This window comes from Phyllobates terribilis, unplaced genomic scaffold (assembly GCF_046119375.1).
Source record: "Phyllobates terribilis strain yellow unplaced genomic scaffold, ASM4611937v1 Scaffold_35__1_contigs__length_13245226, whole genome shotgun sequence".
NCBI lineage: Eukaryota > Metazoa > Chordata > Amphibia > Anura > Dendrobatidae > Phyllobates > Phyllobates terribilis.
In genome coordinates, this window is record NW_027362795.1 from 7712332 (window position 1) to 7726541 (window position 14210).

The 14210-nt window shown below is 43.3% G+C and overlaps 1 protein-coding gene across 1 annotated transcript in view; it reads left to right on the plus strand.

Moving 5' to 3' along the window:
- LOC141182625 (uncharacterized) overlaps nt 1–14210 on the plus strand; it is a 324672-nt gene that overhangs the window by 290304 nt on the left and 20158 nt on the right. Inside the window, exons 2-5 of the mRNA XM_073660789.1 lie at nt 11027–11174; nt 11304–11483; nt 11574–11697; nt 11781–11878. Coding sequence (XP_073516890.1) covers nt 11027–11174; nt 11304–11483; nt 11574–11697; nt 11781–11878 — 550 coding nt within the window. The remainder of the gene's footprint in view (nt 1–11026; nt 11175–11303; nt 11484–11573; nt 11698–11780; nt 11879–14210) is intronic.

A 14210-nucleotide genomic window follows, 5' to 3' on the forward strand; every position in this document is an offset into this window, starting at 1 on the left:
GACAGTTTAAACAGTTACATTAGGAGTGAGGTCCCTGCTCACAAGCTTACATTCTACAAGGAAATGGGGGGACACAATAGGTGAAAAGTGCTCAGTATTTCAGATCTGGCAATTATAATAAATAGGGATTTTCATATAAAGCTGTATGATCCGGTCATCAGCCTGTTTGTTTAAGTGCAATACTCGAGTACCGAGTGCAGTTATCTTGTGCATGGAGGCTGTGGAGACAGATGAAGAGAAGGGAACAGATTCTGAATGATATTTAGAAGGAAGGAACAGGGGAAAGTTAATTTACTGAGTAGTTAAGGTGGTAGGCTTGTTTAAAGAGATGGGTTTTTAAAGCGCGCTTGAAGATATGGGGGCTAGGCATCAATCAGTTCGCCTGGGGTAGTGCATTCCAGAGAACTGGCGCAGTAAAGGAAAGTGTTGAATATGACCCCAAGGCAGCGGGCGTGCTGCTTGGGAGTTATGGTTGAACCCTCCAAGGTAATTTCGATGTTAGGTAGAGTTGGGTTAGTAGAGGGGAGAAACACAAGAAGTTCAGTTTTAGAGAGATTCAGTTTAAGATAGAGGGAGGACATGATGTTAGAGACAGCGAACAGACAATCCTTGGTATTTTGTATTAGGGTAGGGGTGATGTCAGATGAAGAGGTGTATAGTTGGGTGTCGTCAGCATAGAGATGATACTGGAACCCAAATCTTCTGATTGTTTGTCCAATAGGGGCAGTGTATAGAGAGAAGAGGAGGGGGCCTAGGACTGAGCCCTGCGGAGCTCCGATAGTAGGGGGACGAGGAGAGGAAGAGGAGCCGTCAAAAGATACAGTGTAGAAGCGGTCAGAGAGGTAGGAGGAGACTAGGAGAGAACTTTTTCTTTGAGGCCTATAGAGCGGAACATAGTGAGGAGGAGCTGGTGATCCAAAGTGTCAAATGCGGTGGAGAGATCCAGGAGAATCAGCAGGGAGTAGTGACCTTTGGAATTGGCTGTTAGTAGATCATTAGAGACTTTAGTGAGGGCAGTTTCAGTGGAGTGTAAGGAGCGGAAACCATATTGTAGAGGGTCGAGGAGAGAGTTATCTGAGAGATAGCGGATTAGACGGGAGTAAACCAAGTGTTCCAGGAGTTTAGAGATGAAAGGAAGATTAGAGACAGGTCTGTAGTTAGCAGTGCAGTTCTGGTCCAGGAATGGCTTTTTAAGTAAAGGGGTTATGATGGCTTGTTTAAATGAGGAGGGAAAGATACCTGAAGAAAGAGAGAGGTTAAATATTTTAGTCAGGTGAGTGGTGACCACTGGTGAGAGAGACTACAGGAGATGTGAAGGAATGGGGTCACTGTTGCAGGTTGTAGGTCGAGAAGAAATGAGGAGCTGGGTAACTTCTTCTGTAACAGGCTCAAAGATGGCTAGTGAGCTTGAAGTGTGGCAGGGAAGGGGATCCAGGCACTGAGGAGATTGGGCTGAGATATCCTGATGGATGTGGTTGATTTTTTCTAGGAAATAAGTGGCCAGGTCCTCCCCGCTGAGGTTGGTGGTGGGGGTCTGTGCTTTAGGGCTCAGGAGGGAGTTTAAGGTTTCAAAAAGTCATTTTGGATTGTTGGACAGGAAGTGATGAGAGTGGTGAAGTAGGATTGTTTGGCCAGATGAAGGGCAGAGTTATAGGTTTTGAGCATGAATTTATAGTGGATGAAGTCCTCTGCTAAGAGATTTTCTCCACTGACGCTCAGCGCACCTAGAGCAACGCTGAAGAAAGCGTGTTTGCATTGTGTGCCAGAGCTGCCGTTGTCTGTGTCTGTGTTGGGTCTTTCTGTGTGTAGAAGGTGCTGCTTCATCTAGGGCACTCTTCAGTGTATTATTGTAGTGTGACAATGCTAAGTCTGGACAGGAAAGGGAGGAGATGGGGGCTAAAGATGTGTGGAGATTGCCCATAAGCTGCTGGGTATTAATGGTACATGTGTTTCTATTGTAAGTGTGGTAAGTGGGGATGTCCCGGGTGAAGAGACTGTTCTTGACAGAGAAGGAAAGAAGGTTGTGGTCCGAGAGCGGGAGAGGGGAGTTAGTAAAGTCATGCAGCGAGCAGAGACGGGAAAAAAACAGGTCCAGAGTATTCCCGTCTTCATGGGTAGGAGAATTAGTAAATTGTGAGAGGCCAAATGAGGAGGTTAGAGAAAGTAGATGAGAGGCAGATTGGGAGAGGGGATCATTGATGGGGATATTATACCTATATATCATTAATTTCCTAAGATCCACAAAAACTTATTTTCACCACCACTCAGACCAATAGTAGCGGGCTTAGGTTCTATGGGAGAGAGACTGGGTGCGTGGATAGATTTCTATCTTCAACTAAATTTGTGGCTACTGTATTTGCAGATTTTTCTATAGCAAGAAAATTATCACTGGCTATCATGCGATGTTATACACACGTGGTCAAAATTGTTGGTACCCCTCGTTTAATGAAAGAAAAACCCACAATGGTCACAGAAATAACTTGAATTTGACAAAAGTAATGATAAATTAAAAACCTATGAAAATGAACAAATGAAAGTCAACCCTGCTTCCACAGAATTTTGAAAAAAAATAAACTCATGAAATAGGCCTGGACAGAAAATATGGTACCCCTGAAAATAATGTGACAAAAGGGACATGTTAAATCAAGTTGTGTCCACTAATTAGCATCACAGGTGTCTACAATCTTGTAATCAGTCAGTGGACCTGTATATGGGGCTACAGATATTCACTGTGCTGTTTGGTGACATGGTGTGTACCACACTCTGTTATGATCTGCAACATAAACTAAGGAAAGATAAGGGAAAGCTGTCCCTACAGTAAGACTAAGCTGAATCCCTACGATGTAGCAACAGACCCACCTTCGTCCTCGGCTAGTCTGAACGGAGACCTATAGAATTAAGGGAGGGGTCCCTAAAAGAACTAAGGACTGGGACAAAAATGGGACACCTCCTAGCAGAAGTTGTTGCAGAGCAAAAAGACAAACTGACAAAAAGTACTAGAGGTCCCAGAGGACCAAGCGAACTGACAGAGATAGGCACCGAAGCACCTGGCTAGAAAGACAGTCAAGACAACACTGAAGTCCAGCAAAGCCAGAAGGGCGGAGCTGGAATATATAGGCAGATGGTCACGTGACCGCAAAACACAAGATGGCAAAACTAACAGGAGGGTTCTAACACACTCAACATGGACTGGAGGAAGCAAAAGAAAAAGTAGTCTCAGGAGATTAGAAAGAAAATTATAGAAAAGCATTTTAAAGGTAAAGGTTATAAGACCATCTCCAAGCAGCTTGATGTTTCTGTGACCACAGTTGCACATATTATTCAGAAATTTAAGATCCATGGGACTGTAGCCAACCTCCCTGGACATGGCCGTAGGAGGAAAATCAAATCAAAGAGACGGATAATACGAATGGTAACAAAAGAGCCCAGGATAACTTCTAAAGAGATTAAAGGTGAACTTCAAGCTCAAGGAACTGTTACGGGTCCGGGTGGTGGAACCTCTGTGCTGCGGTTCAAGAAGGGACCCAGAGGGGAGTGACTAAGTATCAGCTCGGACCGACCTAGGTTGTACGGCGGCTAACGACTCCGTGACCAGGGAGGGACCGAGCAGAGGGACCAGGTGCTACTCTGGGGACAACCTTGTAAGAGAGCAGGTGACTCCCACGTGTCAGATGGCTGGGACTGACCGATATAGCAGATGGGCACAGCGCGCAGGCTGATGAGTGGTCCTGGTGGATGGACTGGCAGACACGGCAGGTGACAGGTGGGAGCCTCCAGGTAGGCTGTCAGGTGGTCACGGCAAGTGACAGGCAGGAGCCTCTAGGTAGGCTGTCAGGTGGTCATGGCAAGAGACGGGCAGGAGCCTCTAGGTAGGCTGTCAGGTAACAGGCAGGTAACAGGTGAGTGCTCCCAGGTGAGTGGGCTGGCTGGCACGGCAGGTAACAGGCCAGTGCTCCCAGGTGAGCTGGCTAGCAGGCACGGCAGGTAACAGGCGAGTGCTCCCGGGTGAGCGGGCTGGCTGGCACGGCAGGTAACAGGCAGGTAACAGGCCAGTGCTCCCAGGTGAGCGGGCTGGCAGGCACGGCAGGTAACAGGCAGATAACTGGCAGGTAACAGGCAGGCAGGACAGGAAGTCAGGCTAGCAGCGGGACCTGAGGGCTGAAGCAGAGGTCAGAAACACTGTTCGACAACTTTGCTCAGGCACCTCCATTTTGGAGGATGTGCCTAATATATGGGAGGACCCACGGCAATTGGCCGGGGACGCCTTAGGACGGCGCGCGCGGCCCCTTTAAGAGGGAGGGAGCTCGCGTGCACGCCCTAAGCACAGTGCCCGGGGAGCGCTGGAGAAGGCAGAGCGGGAAGCGCGGGGAGCATGGAGGTGAGTGGGACGGCGTCTCTGCCTGGCAGGGGGCAGAGACGCTGATGCTACAGGAACATCAGTGTTAGATCGCACCATCCGTCATTGTTTGATCCAAAGTGGACTTCATGGGAGAGGACCAAGGAGAACATCATTGTTGGAAAAAAAAAAATAAAAAAGCCAGACTGGAATTTGCCAATCTACATGTTGATAAACGACAAAGCTTCTGGGAGAATGTCCTATGGACAGATGAGACAAAAATGGAAGTTTTTGCCAAGGCACATCAGCTCTATGTTCACAGACAGAAAAATGAAGCATATCAAGAAAAGAACACTGTCCCTACTGTGAAACATGGTGGAGGCTCTGTTGTGTTCTGGGGCTGCTTTGCTGCATCTAGCACAGGGTGTCTTGGATCTGTGCAGGGTACAATGATATCTCAAGACTATCAAGAGATTCTAGAGAGCAATGTGCTGCCCAGTGTCAGAAAGCTTGGTCTCAGTCGCAGGCCATGGGTCTTGCAACAGGATAATGACCCAAAACAGACAGCTAAAAACACCCAAGAATGGCTAAGAGGAAAACATTGGACTGTTCTGAAGTGGCCTTGTATGAGCCCTGACCTAAATCCTATTGAGCATCTTTGGAAAGAGCTGAAACATGCCGTCTGGAAAAGGCAACCTTCAACCATGAGACAACTGGAGAAGTTTGCTCATGAGGAGTGGGTCAAAATACCTGTCGAGAGGTGCAGAAGTCTCATTGACAGTTACAGGAATCGTTTGATTGCAGTGATTGCCTCAAAAGGTTGTTCAACAAAATAGTAAGTTAAGAAGAACCATCATTTCTGTCCAGGCCTATTTCATGAGTTACATTTTTTTTTAATTCTGTGGAAGCAGGGTTGAGATGCAATGTCTGACTTTCATTTGTTCATTTTCTAAGATTTTTAATTTATTATTACTTTTGTCAGATTCAAGGTATTTCTGTGACCATTGTGGGTTTTTCTTTCATTAAGCGAGGGGTATCAATGATTTTGACCACTTGTGTAGCTCTATATCCATCCATACCACACAGTGGAGCATTAACTAGCCTGAGCTATCACTTGGATACCTATAGCACGTATACAGTAGAAATAAAAGATTTCATTATCATGTCAAATTTCTTCTGGATCATAATTATTTCTGCTTTGACAATCAATTTTTTTTTTTTTTTTACAAAGGAGGGGAGTAAGTATGGGTAGCTAATTTTTGTAATCATTGGATTAACCCCTTTACGACATAGGGCGTATTAGTACGTATCTGTGCCCTGGGACTTATGCCGCCGGTTGTCAGCTGATTGTCACTGCTGACACCCAGTACTATGTGCAGGGAGCGGTCCCGTACCGCTCCCGGCACATTAAGCCCCGCAATGCTGCGATCGAAGTCGATCGCAACATTGCCGTGGCTAAGGGGAGGTGATCGGTATACTCACCTCCTCTTCCTGGAAGCCGCGGCAGACAGCGCTGGAGGCCGGATGTTGCCTTGACGACCTGATGTCGTCATAACAACATCCGGGTCACCAGACAGCAGGAAGAGTTTTTGGACATGCACAGAGCATTTCCAAACTATCTTCTCCCTGTCCAGCGCTGACCGCCTGCATGGCACAGGGATGGTGCTCCATCCCTGTGCTGTGCAGGCGATCAGAGTTAAAAAAGTGAAAGTCCCAAAGTGGGACAAAGTAAAAAAATTAAAAAAAACTGTCAAAGTGAAAAAAAAAAATTGTAAAAATATTTAAAAAAAAATAAAAAAAATAATCCACCAAAAATAAAAATATAATGTACCCATCAATAAATATTATTCTGAAAAAAAAACAATAAAAGTACACATATTTGGTATCGCCGCGTCCGGAACGACCTGACCTATAAAACTGTCCCACTAGTTAACCCCTTCAATGAACACGGTAAAAAAAAAAAAACTAAGCAAAAACAATGCTTTATCACCATAATGCCAAACAAAAAATGGAATAACACGCAATCAAAAAGACGAATATAAATAAAAATGGTACCGCTGAAAACGTCATCTCGTCCCGCAAAAAACAAGCCGCCATACAGCTCCATCAGCCGAAAAATAAAAGTTACAGCTCTCAGAATAAAGCGATGCTAAAAAATAATTTTTTCTATAAAATTGCTTTTATTATGTAAAAGTGCAAAACATAGAAAAACTATATAAATGTGGTACCGCTGTAAACGTACTGACCCAAAGAATAAAGCTACCTTATCAATTTTACCACATGCGGAACAGAATTAATTAAAAAAAAAAAATCCTGAATTGTTGTTTTTTGTTTATTCTGCCTCCCAAAAATCGGAATAGAAAGCGATCAAAAAATGTCACGTGCCTGAAAATGGCACCAATAAAAACGTCAACTCATCTCACAAAAAAACAAGCCATCACATGACTGTCTGCCAAAATATGGAAAAATTATAGCTCTCAAAATATGGCAATGCAAAAACTAGATTTTACAAAAAATGCATCTTTTAGTGTGTAACAGCTGTCAATCATAAAACCCCCATATGATTCTGGTATCGCTGTAATCGCACCGACCCGAAGAATAAAGTCGTCTAATCACTTATACCACACGAGCAACGGTGTAAAAAAATAAACTCTCGGGTTAGGGTTGTGCTAGGGTTGAGGTTGGGGTTAGGTTTGTGATGGGGTTGGGATTTTTTTCAAAAGTAAGAAAAAAAGATGACGATATCGCGACTAGTGTTGAGCGCAAGTGCTCGCTACTTGAGTTTGCATCGGGTGCATTGAGTATGCATTGAGTATCGCTGGTGGTCGAGTGACATGCTCGAGTCTCCGCCCCATATGCTTCGCGGCCAAAAAATTTTTGCGGGGATTGCCTGCCATGCACGAGCGATCCCCGCATGTTTTTTTTTGGGTGTCTAATAACCGTGAAACATGCGGGGCAGGGACTCGAGCATGTCACTCGAGCACACGCAGTACATGGTGCATACCCGAGTACCTGATGCAAACTCAAGTAGCGAGCACTTGAGCTCAAGACTAATGACAACTTATTCAATATGATGACCTAATGTTATCAAATTCTGTGTCGTACCTCTGGGTTCAAAATGTTCACTATACACCTTGAAAATCCTTGAGGGGTCTAGTTTCCAAAATGGGGTCACTTGTGGGGGGTTTCCACTGTTTAGGCACACAGGGGCTCTCCAAACGCGACATGGTGTTCGCTAACAATTTGAGCCGATTTTCCAATTCAATTTGTTAGCAGACACCATTTCGCGTTTGGAGAGCCCCTGTGTGCCTAAACATTGGAGCTCCCCCACCAGTGACCACATTTTGGAAACTAGACCCCCCAAGGCACCTATCTAGATGCATATTGAGCACTTGGAACCCCCAGGTGCTTCACAAATTAATCCGTAAAAATAAGTGTTTTTTTCTCCACTTTTTCATTTTTACGAATCAATTTGTGAAGCACCTGGGGGTTCCAAGTGCTCACTATGCATCTACATAGGTGCATTGGGGGGTCTAGTTTCCAAAATGGGGTCACTTGTGGGGGAGCTCCAATGTTTAGGCACACAGGGCTCTCCAAACTCAACATGGCATCCGCTAATTATTCAAGCAAATTTTACAATCAAAAAGTCAAATGGTGCTCTTCCCTTCCGAGCCCAGCCGTGCACCCAAACAGTGGTTTTTCCCCACATATGGGGTATCTGCGTGCCCAGGGGAAATTGCACAACAAATTTTGGGGTCCATTTTTTCTTGTTACCCCTGCGAAAATAAAAAAAATTGGGTCTAAAGTAACATTTTTGTGAAAAAAGTTAAATGTTCATTTTTTTTCTTCCACATTCCAAAAATTCCTATGAAGCACCTGAAGGGTTAATAAAGTTCTTGAATGTGGTTTTGAGTACCTTGATGGGTGCAGTTTTTAGAATGGCATCACTTTTGGGTATTTTCTGTCAAAAAGACCTCTCCAAGTGACTTCAAATGTGATGTGGTCCCTAAAAAAAAATGGTTTTGTAAATTTTGTTGGAAAAATGAGAAATCGCTGGTCAACTTTTAACCCTTATAGCTCCCTAACAAAAAAAAATTTTGGTTCCAAAATTGTGCTGATGTAAAGTAGACATGTGGTAAATGTTATTTATTAACTCTTTTGTGTGAGATATCTCTCTGCTTTAAGGGCATAAAAATTCAAATTTTGAAAATTGCAAAATTTTCGCCAAATTTCTGTTTTTTTTTCACAAATAAACGCAAGTGATATCGAAGAAATTTTACCACAATCATGAAGTACAATATGTCACGAAAAAACAATCTCAGAATCAGGGGATTCATTGAAGCGTTCCAGAGTAATTACCTCATAAAGTGACAGTGGTCAGAATTGTAAAAATGGCCTGGTCATTAACGTGCAAACCACCTTCGGGGGTGAAGGGGTTAATGTCCAAATGGGAGGAGCAACACATTTCCAATGAGAGCAATATTTACAGCCCAAAAATCATATGGTACGGTCGATTTATCGACGACCTCCTGATGTGGGGAGACACACAGGGAGGAGGTGATGAAAGTTGCAGAAAATCTCAAAAACATTGATTTCAATTTGAGATTCACACATTGTTTTGATTCTAGAGAAATACATTTTTTTGGATTTTAAATTGAACGGTGACAAATATCTCAATACAGTAAATATAACACCCTATAGAAAGGAGACTGCCAGTAACAGTATTCTGCAGGCCAATTCTTACCATCCGCTGCATATCAAGCGCAATATTCCATATGGGGAATTAATTAGGGCGAAACAAAATTGTACAGATAATACTGCGTTTGATATGGAAGCCAGAGAAGTTTATGACAGATTGGCAAAAAAAGGTTATCCTGATTGGAATGTTATAAAATCATACAAAATGGTATCGAGCCTAGAACGTAAGGATCTTTTCAAAAATAAGGAGCGGAAAAATGATTTGGGATGTGAAACTTCTCTACAACTTATAGTCCGCAGTATAACAAAGTGGTGTCCATTATAAAGAAATACATACAATGTTACACCAGGATCCGGGGCTTAATAATATTCTTACCAAGGATATTCGGTTTGTGGCTGTGGTACCATCCTGTCCCCCAGTCTTTTCCTGAGTGAAGAGCATAGGCATTCTGAATCTACTACCTGGTTGAACCTTAGTGTTTTTTTCAAATGCGGAGCGAGCCGCTGTACAGCGTGTTCACACACAGTGACAAAGGATACTTTTACCTCACTGCATATTAATCGTATATACAAAATACATGACTTTATTAATTGCAGCACACTCTGGCTTATATACCTTGTTGAATGTATTACATGTAAGATCCAATACATTGGTTGTACTACCGGCCCTTTAATACTACGGATTAGAGGACACATATCTGATGTGGTTAATCCTTTGGCCACAAATATTTCAGCAGCGTCAACACATTTCCGAACGTTCCATAAATGGGAAGTTTCAGCACTGAAATTTCAAGGCATAGAAAGAGTGTATAGACCTATCCGGGGGGGAGACCATAGACGCAAACTGCTAAATAGGGAACCATATTGGATTTTTATGTTAGAAACCCGAGTACCCTTTGGATTGCATCTCAGGCAGGATCTAATGCTACAATATTAATGACAGTTTTGTTTACACCTTGGACATGGTATATCGCTAGTTTTTATATTTATTCTATATATGAATCACAAATATTTTTATTTTTTCTACATGTCAATGATATTAATTTTAGAGGGTAATAATATGTGTGTCACTAACGTTTTTATTTCCCTTTTGTCTATGCTAATCATACTGACCACAGAGACTAGTGAGCACATGATAACTTATCTTTAATTACAACCTACCTTTATATGCTCACTAGTCCACAGTTCAGACAGACCATGATTAAGACTGCACGTCAAAACGCATAGGTCGAGACAGCTGTGATCCTTGTGTGCCCTAATACTTATTATGGTGGCAGCAGCATTTTTTAATGGCTCAATAAAAACTATGTTTTATTCAAGTTTATAGCCTGATACGCTGGGTCATTCTTCCTATTTTCTGATTTTAATATCTGCCTTTTTTTATGGAGTTTTTCTTGTATTATAGGAAAGCCTAAGGCCAGAAATAAACCCCATAAAACACTGTACTTGGGAACTATGGTATCAAATGTCTTTGTGTTCTTACAAACAAGCTTTTATAAATGCCTCAAACTTCTGAGTGTGAATCAGACCCGAGATCTAACGGGATAGAAGATGACAGTCCGGTAAAGACGGGAAACATTCATATAGACGGCCGGTGGTGATGTAGTCAGTGACTCTCTCTGGCCAAATACGTTTATAGAGCCGTAGTGGAAGATGAAGATTTCGTCTTCATCATGAAGTAGTTATTTCTCATGTCACTTGTAATGAATATCTCCTGCAGTATTGCTAATGCCGATTCCAGTGTCAGTAAATGAGATAAGAATTAGCAATAAGGAAGATGAGTCTATGAGAAAGGTATTCACTTGCAGATTCTGAGGAAGAAACTGCTTGTTGTCTGTGGCCTAAAATATATAGGTTTTATTACTAGATGTAAAGAAGAAAACTAGATACTGTAAAACATAAATCTCCTCATATGTTTCCCTTATTATCTCCAGTAATTGTATTATTACCCAGGATTTTTATGACGTTACATCTGCTCAACTTCTCATTCAGGTCTCTACAATATCAGATCCTCTCTGAAGATCTTCTATATAAGAGAATTTTCCTTATGGACCCATCAAAGATGGATATGGACAGAGACAAGATGGCTGAGAAAATATTACACCTCACCCTAGAGATCCTCTTCCAGCTTACTGGAGAGGTGAGAGATTCCGATGACGTCACATTATATTATTGTTGTCTATGGGAATAACAGATGGCCAGAACTGGTAAGGTGAGGACTCTGGAAATGTCTGTAGTGAGATTTATTACTGTGTCTCTCCATAACCAGGATTACACAGTAGTGAAGAAGACCTCTAGTGGGCGCTGTCAGGCCCCTGTGTCTGAGGGATGGGGAAGACCCCTGAGCCCAATCACAGAGCCTCCACCGCACCCCCTGATACATGAGGACATCAATGACCAGAAGATCCTAGAACTCACCTACAAGATGATTGAGCTGCTGACTGGAGAGGTGACACTGCTAGGAATGAGGAAAGCTGGGACATTTTATAGTAAAGCTATGAAGGGATCAGGGGGATGACTGTATCATTGTATGTGTCAGGTTCCTATAAGGTGTCAGGATGTCTCTATCTATTTCTCCATGGAGGAGTGGGAGTATTTAGAAGGACACAAAGATCTGTACAAGGACATCATGATGGAGGTTCCCCAGCCCCTCACATCACCAGGTAATAGACAGGACTAAATACACACGGCCTATAATTATCTGTATGTAAAGAATGAATTCAGTCCCTGTATGTGTTTCCTCCAGATCTATCCAGTAAGAGGACAACACCAGAGAGATGTCCCCGTCCTCTTCTTCCACAGGACTGCAAACAAGAAGATCCCAATGTTCCTCAGGATCATCAGGTAGATGGAGAAAAGGTGTCATGAGATCTCCCCTATGATGTGTAGACGGCTGTGAAGGTCTTGTGTTCAGTCTTGTTTTATCAACCAGAATTATATGGTTTATACTTGTATAATGAGAATGGTGAAGATGGCTGAATTAGAGCTGATCGTTGGTGACGAGTGAGTGTATTCGTTACTATTCGCTATACGCACAGATAGTACGGTATTCGGGTTGCTAGTTATATTGCTAGTATTTGTGTACTCGCCTCGCTATATTCGGATGTCCCGCCCTGCAGTTTTGGCGCCTCCTTTGCAGCCACTAAACATGCTGGGCTTCATAACTAATCACAGTAATGCCGCAGACATCTTGGTTGTGGCATTACTGTGATTCCCATCGTCATAGGGTCTATTTATGCCCTGCCTCTGCCATTTTGTGCACATTGCATCTGCAGCCTGCATTCTATAAGCATAGGGAGAGATTGCTGAGCTGCTAGGGGGAGTGTTTAGGTCTCTTGATAAATCAAAAGCCCTTTTAAGGGCTACCTGCAGTGTATACTAGTTCTGTGTTTAAAGGAGCCGCTCACTAGCTCCATAATACCACCAAAAAATAGCTATTTTCAGGGCTGAAGATACACAACAAAGTGAGAGTACAAGGAGGGAGAGATTGTCTATTAGGTAGGGAGTGTATTAGGTAGTGTTCTTCCAGTGTCCATATTAAAACAGCTCTTGTCAGAGGCCAAGCAATATTTTTCCAGCACACACAGAAGTAGCATTTTGTCTATTTTCCCGGCTGTTTTAGGGGTCAGAGCCTGCCTTCTGTCCATATTAGTCCACTAAAAAAATAGTTTTGTGCCCGACATTAAGCAGTAGTCCAAACATTTCCTACTGCCTGCTACAAAGCATGCACCAGGACATTTTAACCACTATTTTGGCTGTGACAGCTAGCTTGGCTTGTGCCATCAACATCTGAAAATCTGTCAACAAAACCCAATATGCCAAAAAAGCCTGTTGTTAAGGGTCGTGTACGTGGTATTTTCAGTGGTGCGTGAGAAGGCACTCAGTCTGTGTCAGGTCAGAAGAAGCTTGATGCATCCACTATGTTCCTGGAAAAATTTCCCAGTCTGGAACGTAAACGTCTGTGGAAGCCACAAGAGCGAGAGCAGATTCTGTCTTGGATAGCAGACAAGGCCTCTACGCATTTGTCAAGCAGCAACAAATCTTCCACTACCACACAGTCTACTGTGGATACACAGAAGGCTGGCCCATCCAATCCTGAAGCTGGTTCTCCTTCCTCCCGCCATTATCAGTCACAGAAGACATATGACCCCAAGCTTGGCCACTCCGAGGATCTGTTTGTTACGCATCCTTTGGTTGGCTCTGGACTATCACCGTGCAGCATTGAAGAGGGACAAGAGGAAGTGGCATGCTTTGATGCTCAAGTATTTGAGGACCTATGGCCAGAAGAAAGCCATTTGGCGGGTCGCCATTTTTTGTCTCCAGAGGTGGAGGCTGATGACGATGCGACACAGTTGCTATCAGGTCAGCCTACAATGTCAACTGGGAAGGAGGATGAGATGGAAGACGAGGTGGTTGATGATGAGTCTACTGATCCGACCTGGACCGTTGGCATGCATAGCCATGACAGCAATACAGAGGAAGATGGATATGTAGCACCAACACAGGTATCAAGGGGTCGTGGTTTTCCCAAAGTGAGAACTGGGTCAACTGTTCCCAAGAGCACCCCCGCGGTGCGCCAAGTCAGGGCAAGGGGGCGTTTAGCTGCTGTGTGGAATTTTTTTTCTGAAAGTCCTTCATAGAAAAACATTGTAGTCTGTAGCATCTGCCATACCAAGTTGAGCAGAGGCTAGGGCAAAGGCAACCTACATACTCACCATCCAAGGCTCAAGTTCGATGCTTGCAAACCTTCTATTCAGGAGACATAAATACAAAACAAAAATCTAGAGTGGGAAGACATCAGCCCACCACCAGGATATAGGAGTACTACCGGACTAAGGCACCCTGAAGGAAAAGCCCCTCCAAAGACGGGCCGCCCTCCAGGCACCCAGTCTTTTATTCTCCAGAGAACGTACCTTCACCAGTGGTCAAAAAGGCTACGTGGCACTCCTTTATTGTTTTGGGTGCCCAGATAGGATTCCTTTCCGTACGTAAAAAAACAAAATGAACCTGGCACTCCAAGATATGGTGAAAAGATTTTTTAGGAATTTATTTACATGATTCTTCAAAATTAATTTGACGTTTCAGCCTTGTACGGCCTTCAACAGAACTGTAAATTAATCAGCAAAATACAATGTGAATATAAAATACATTCTCAAAATATACAACATAACAATCA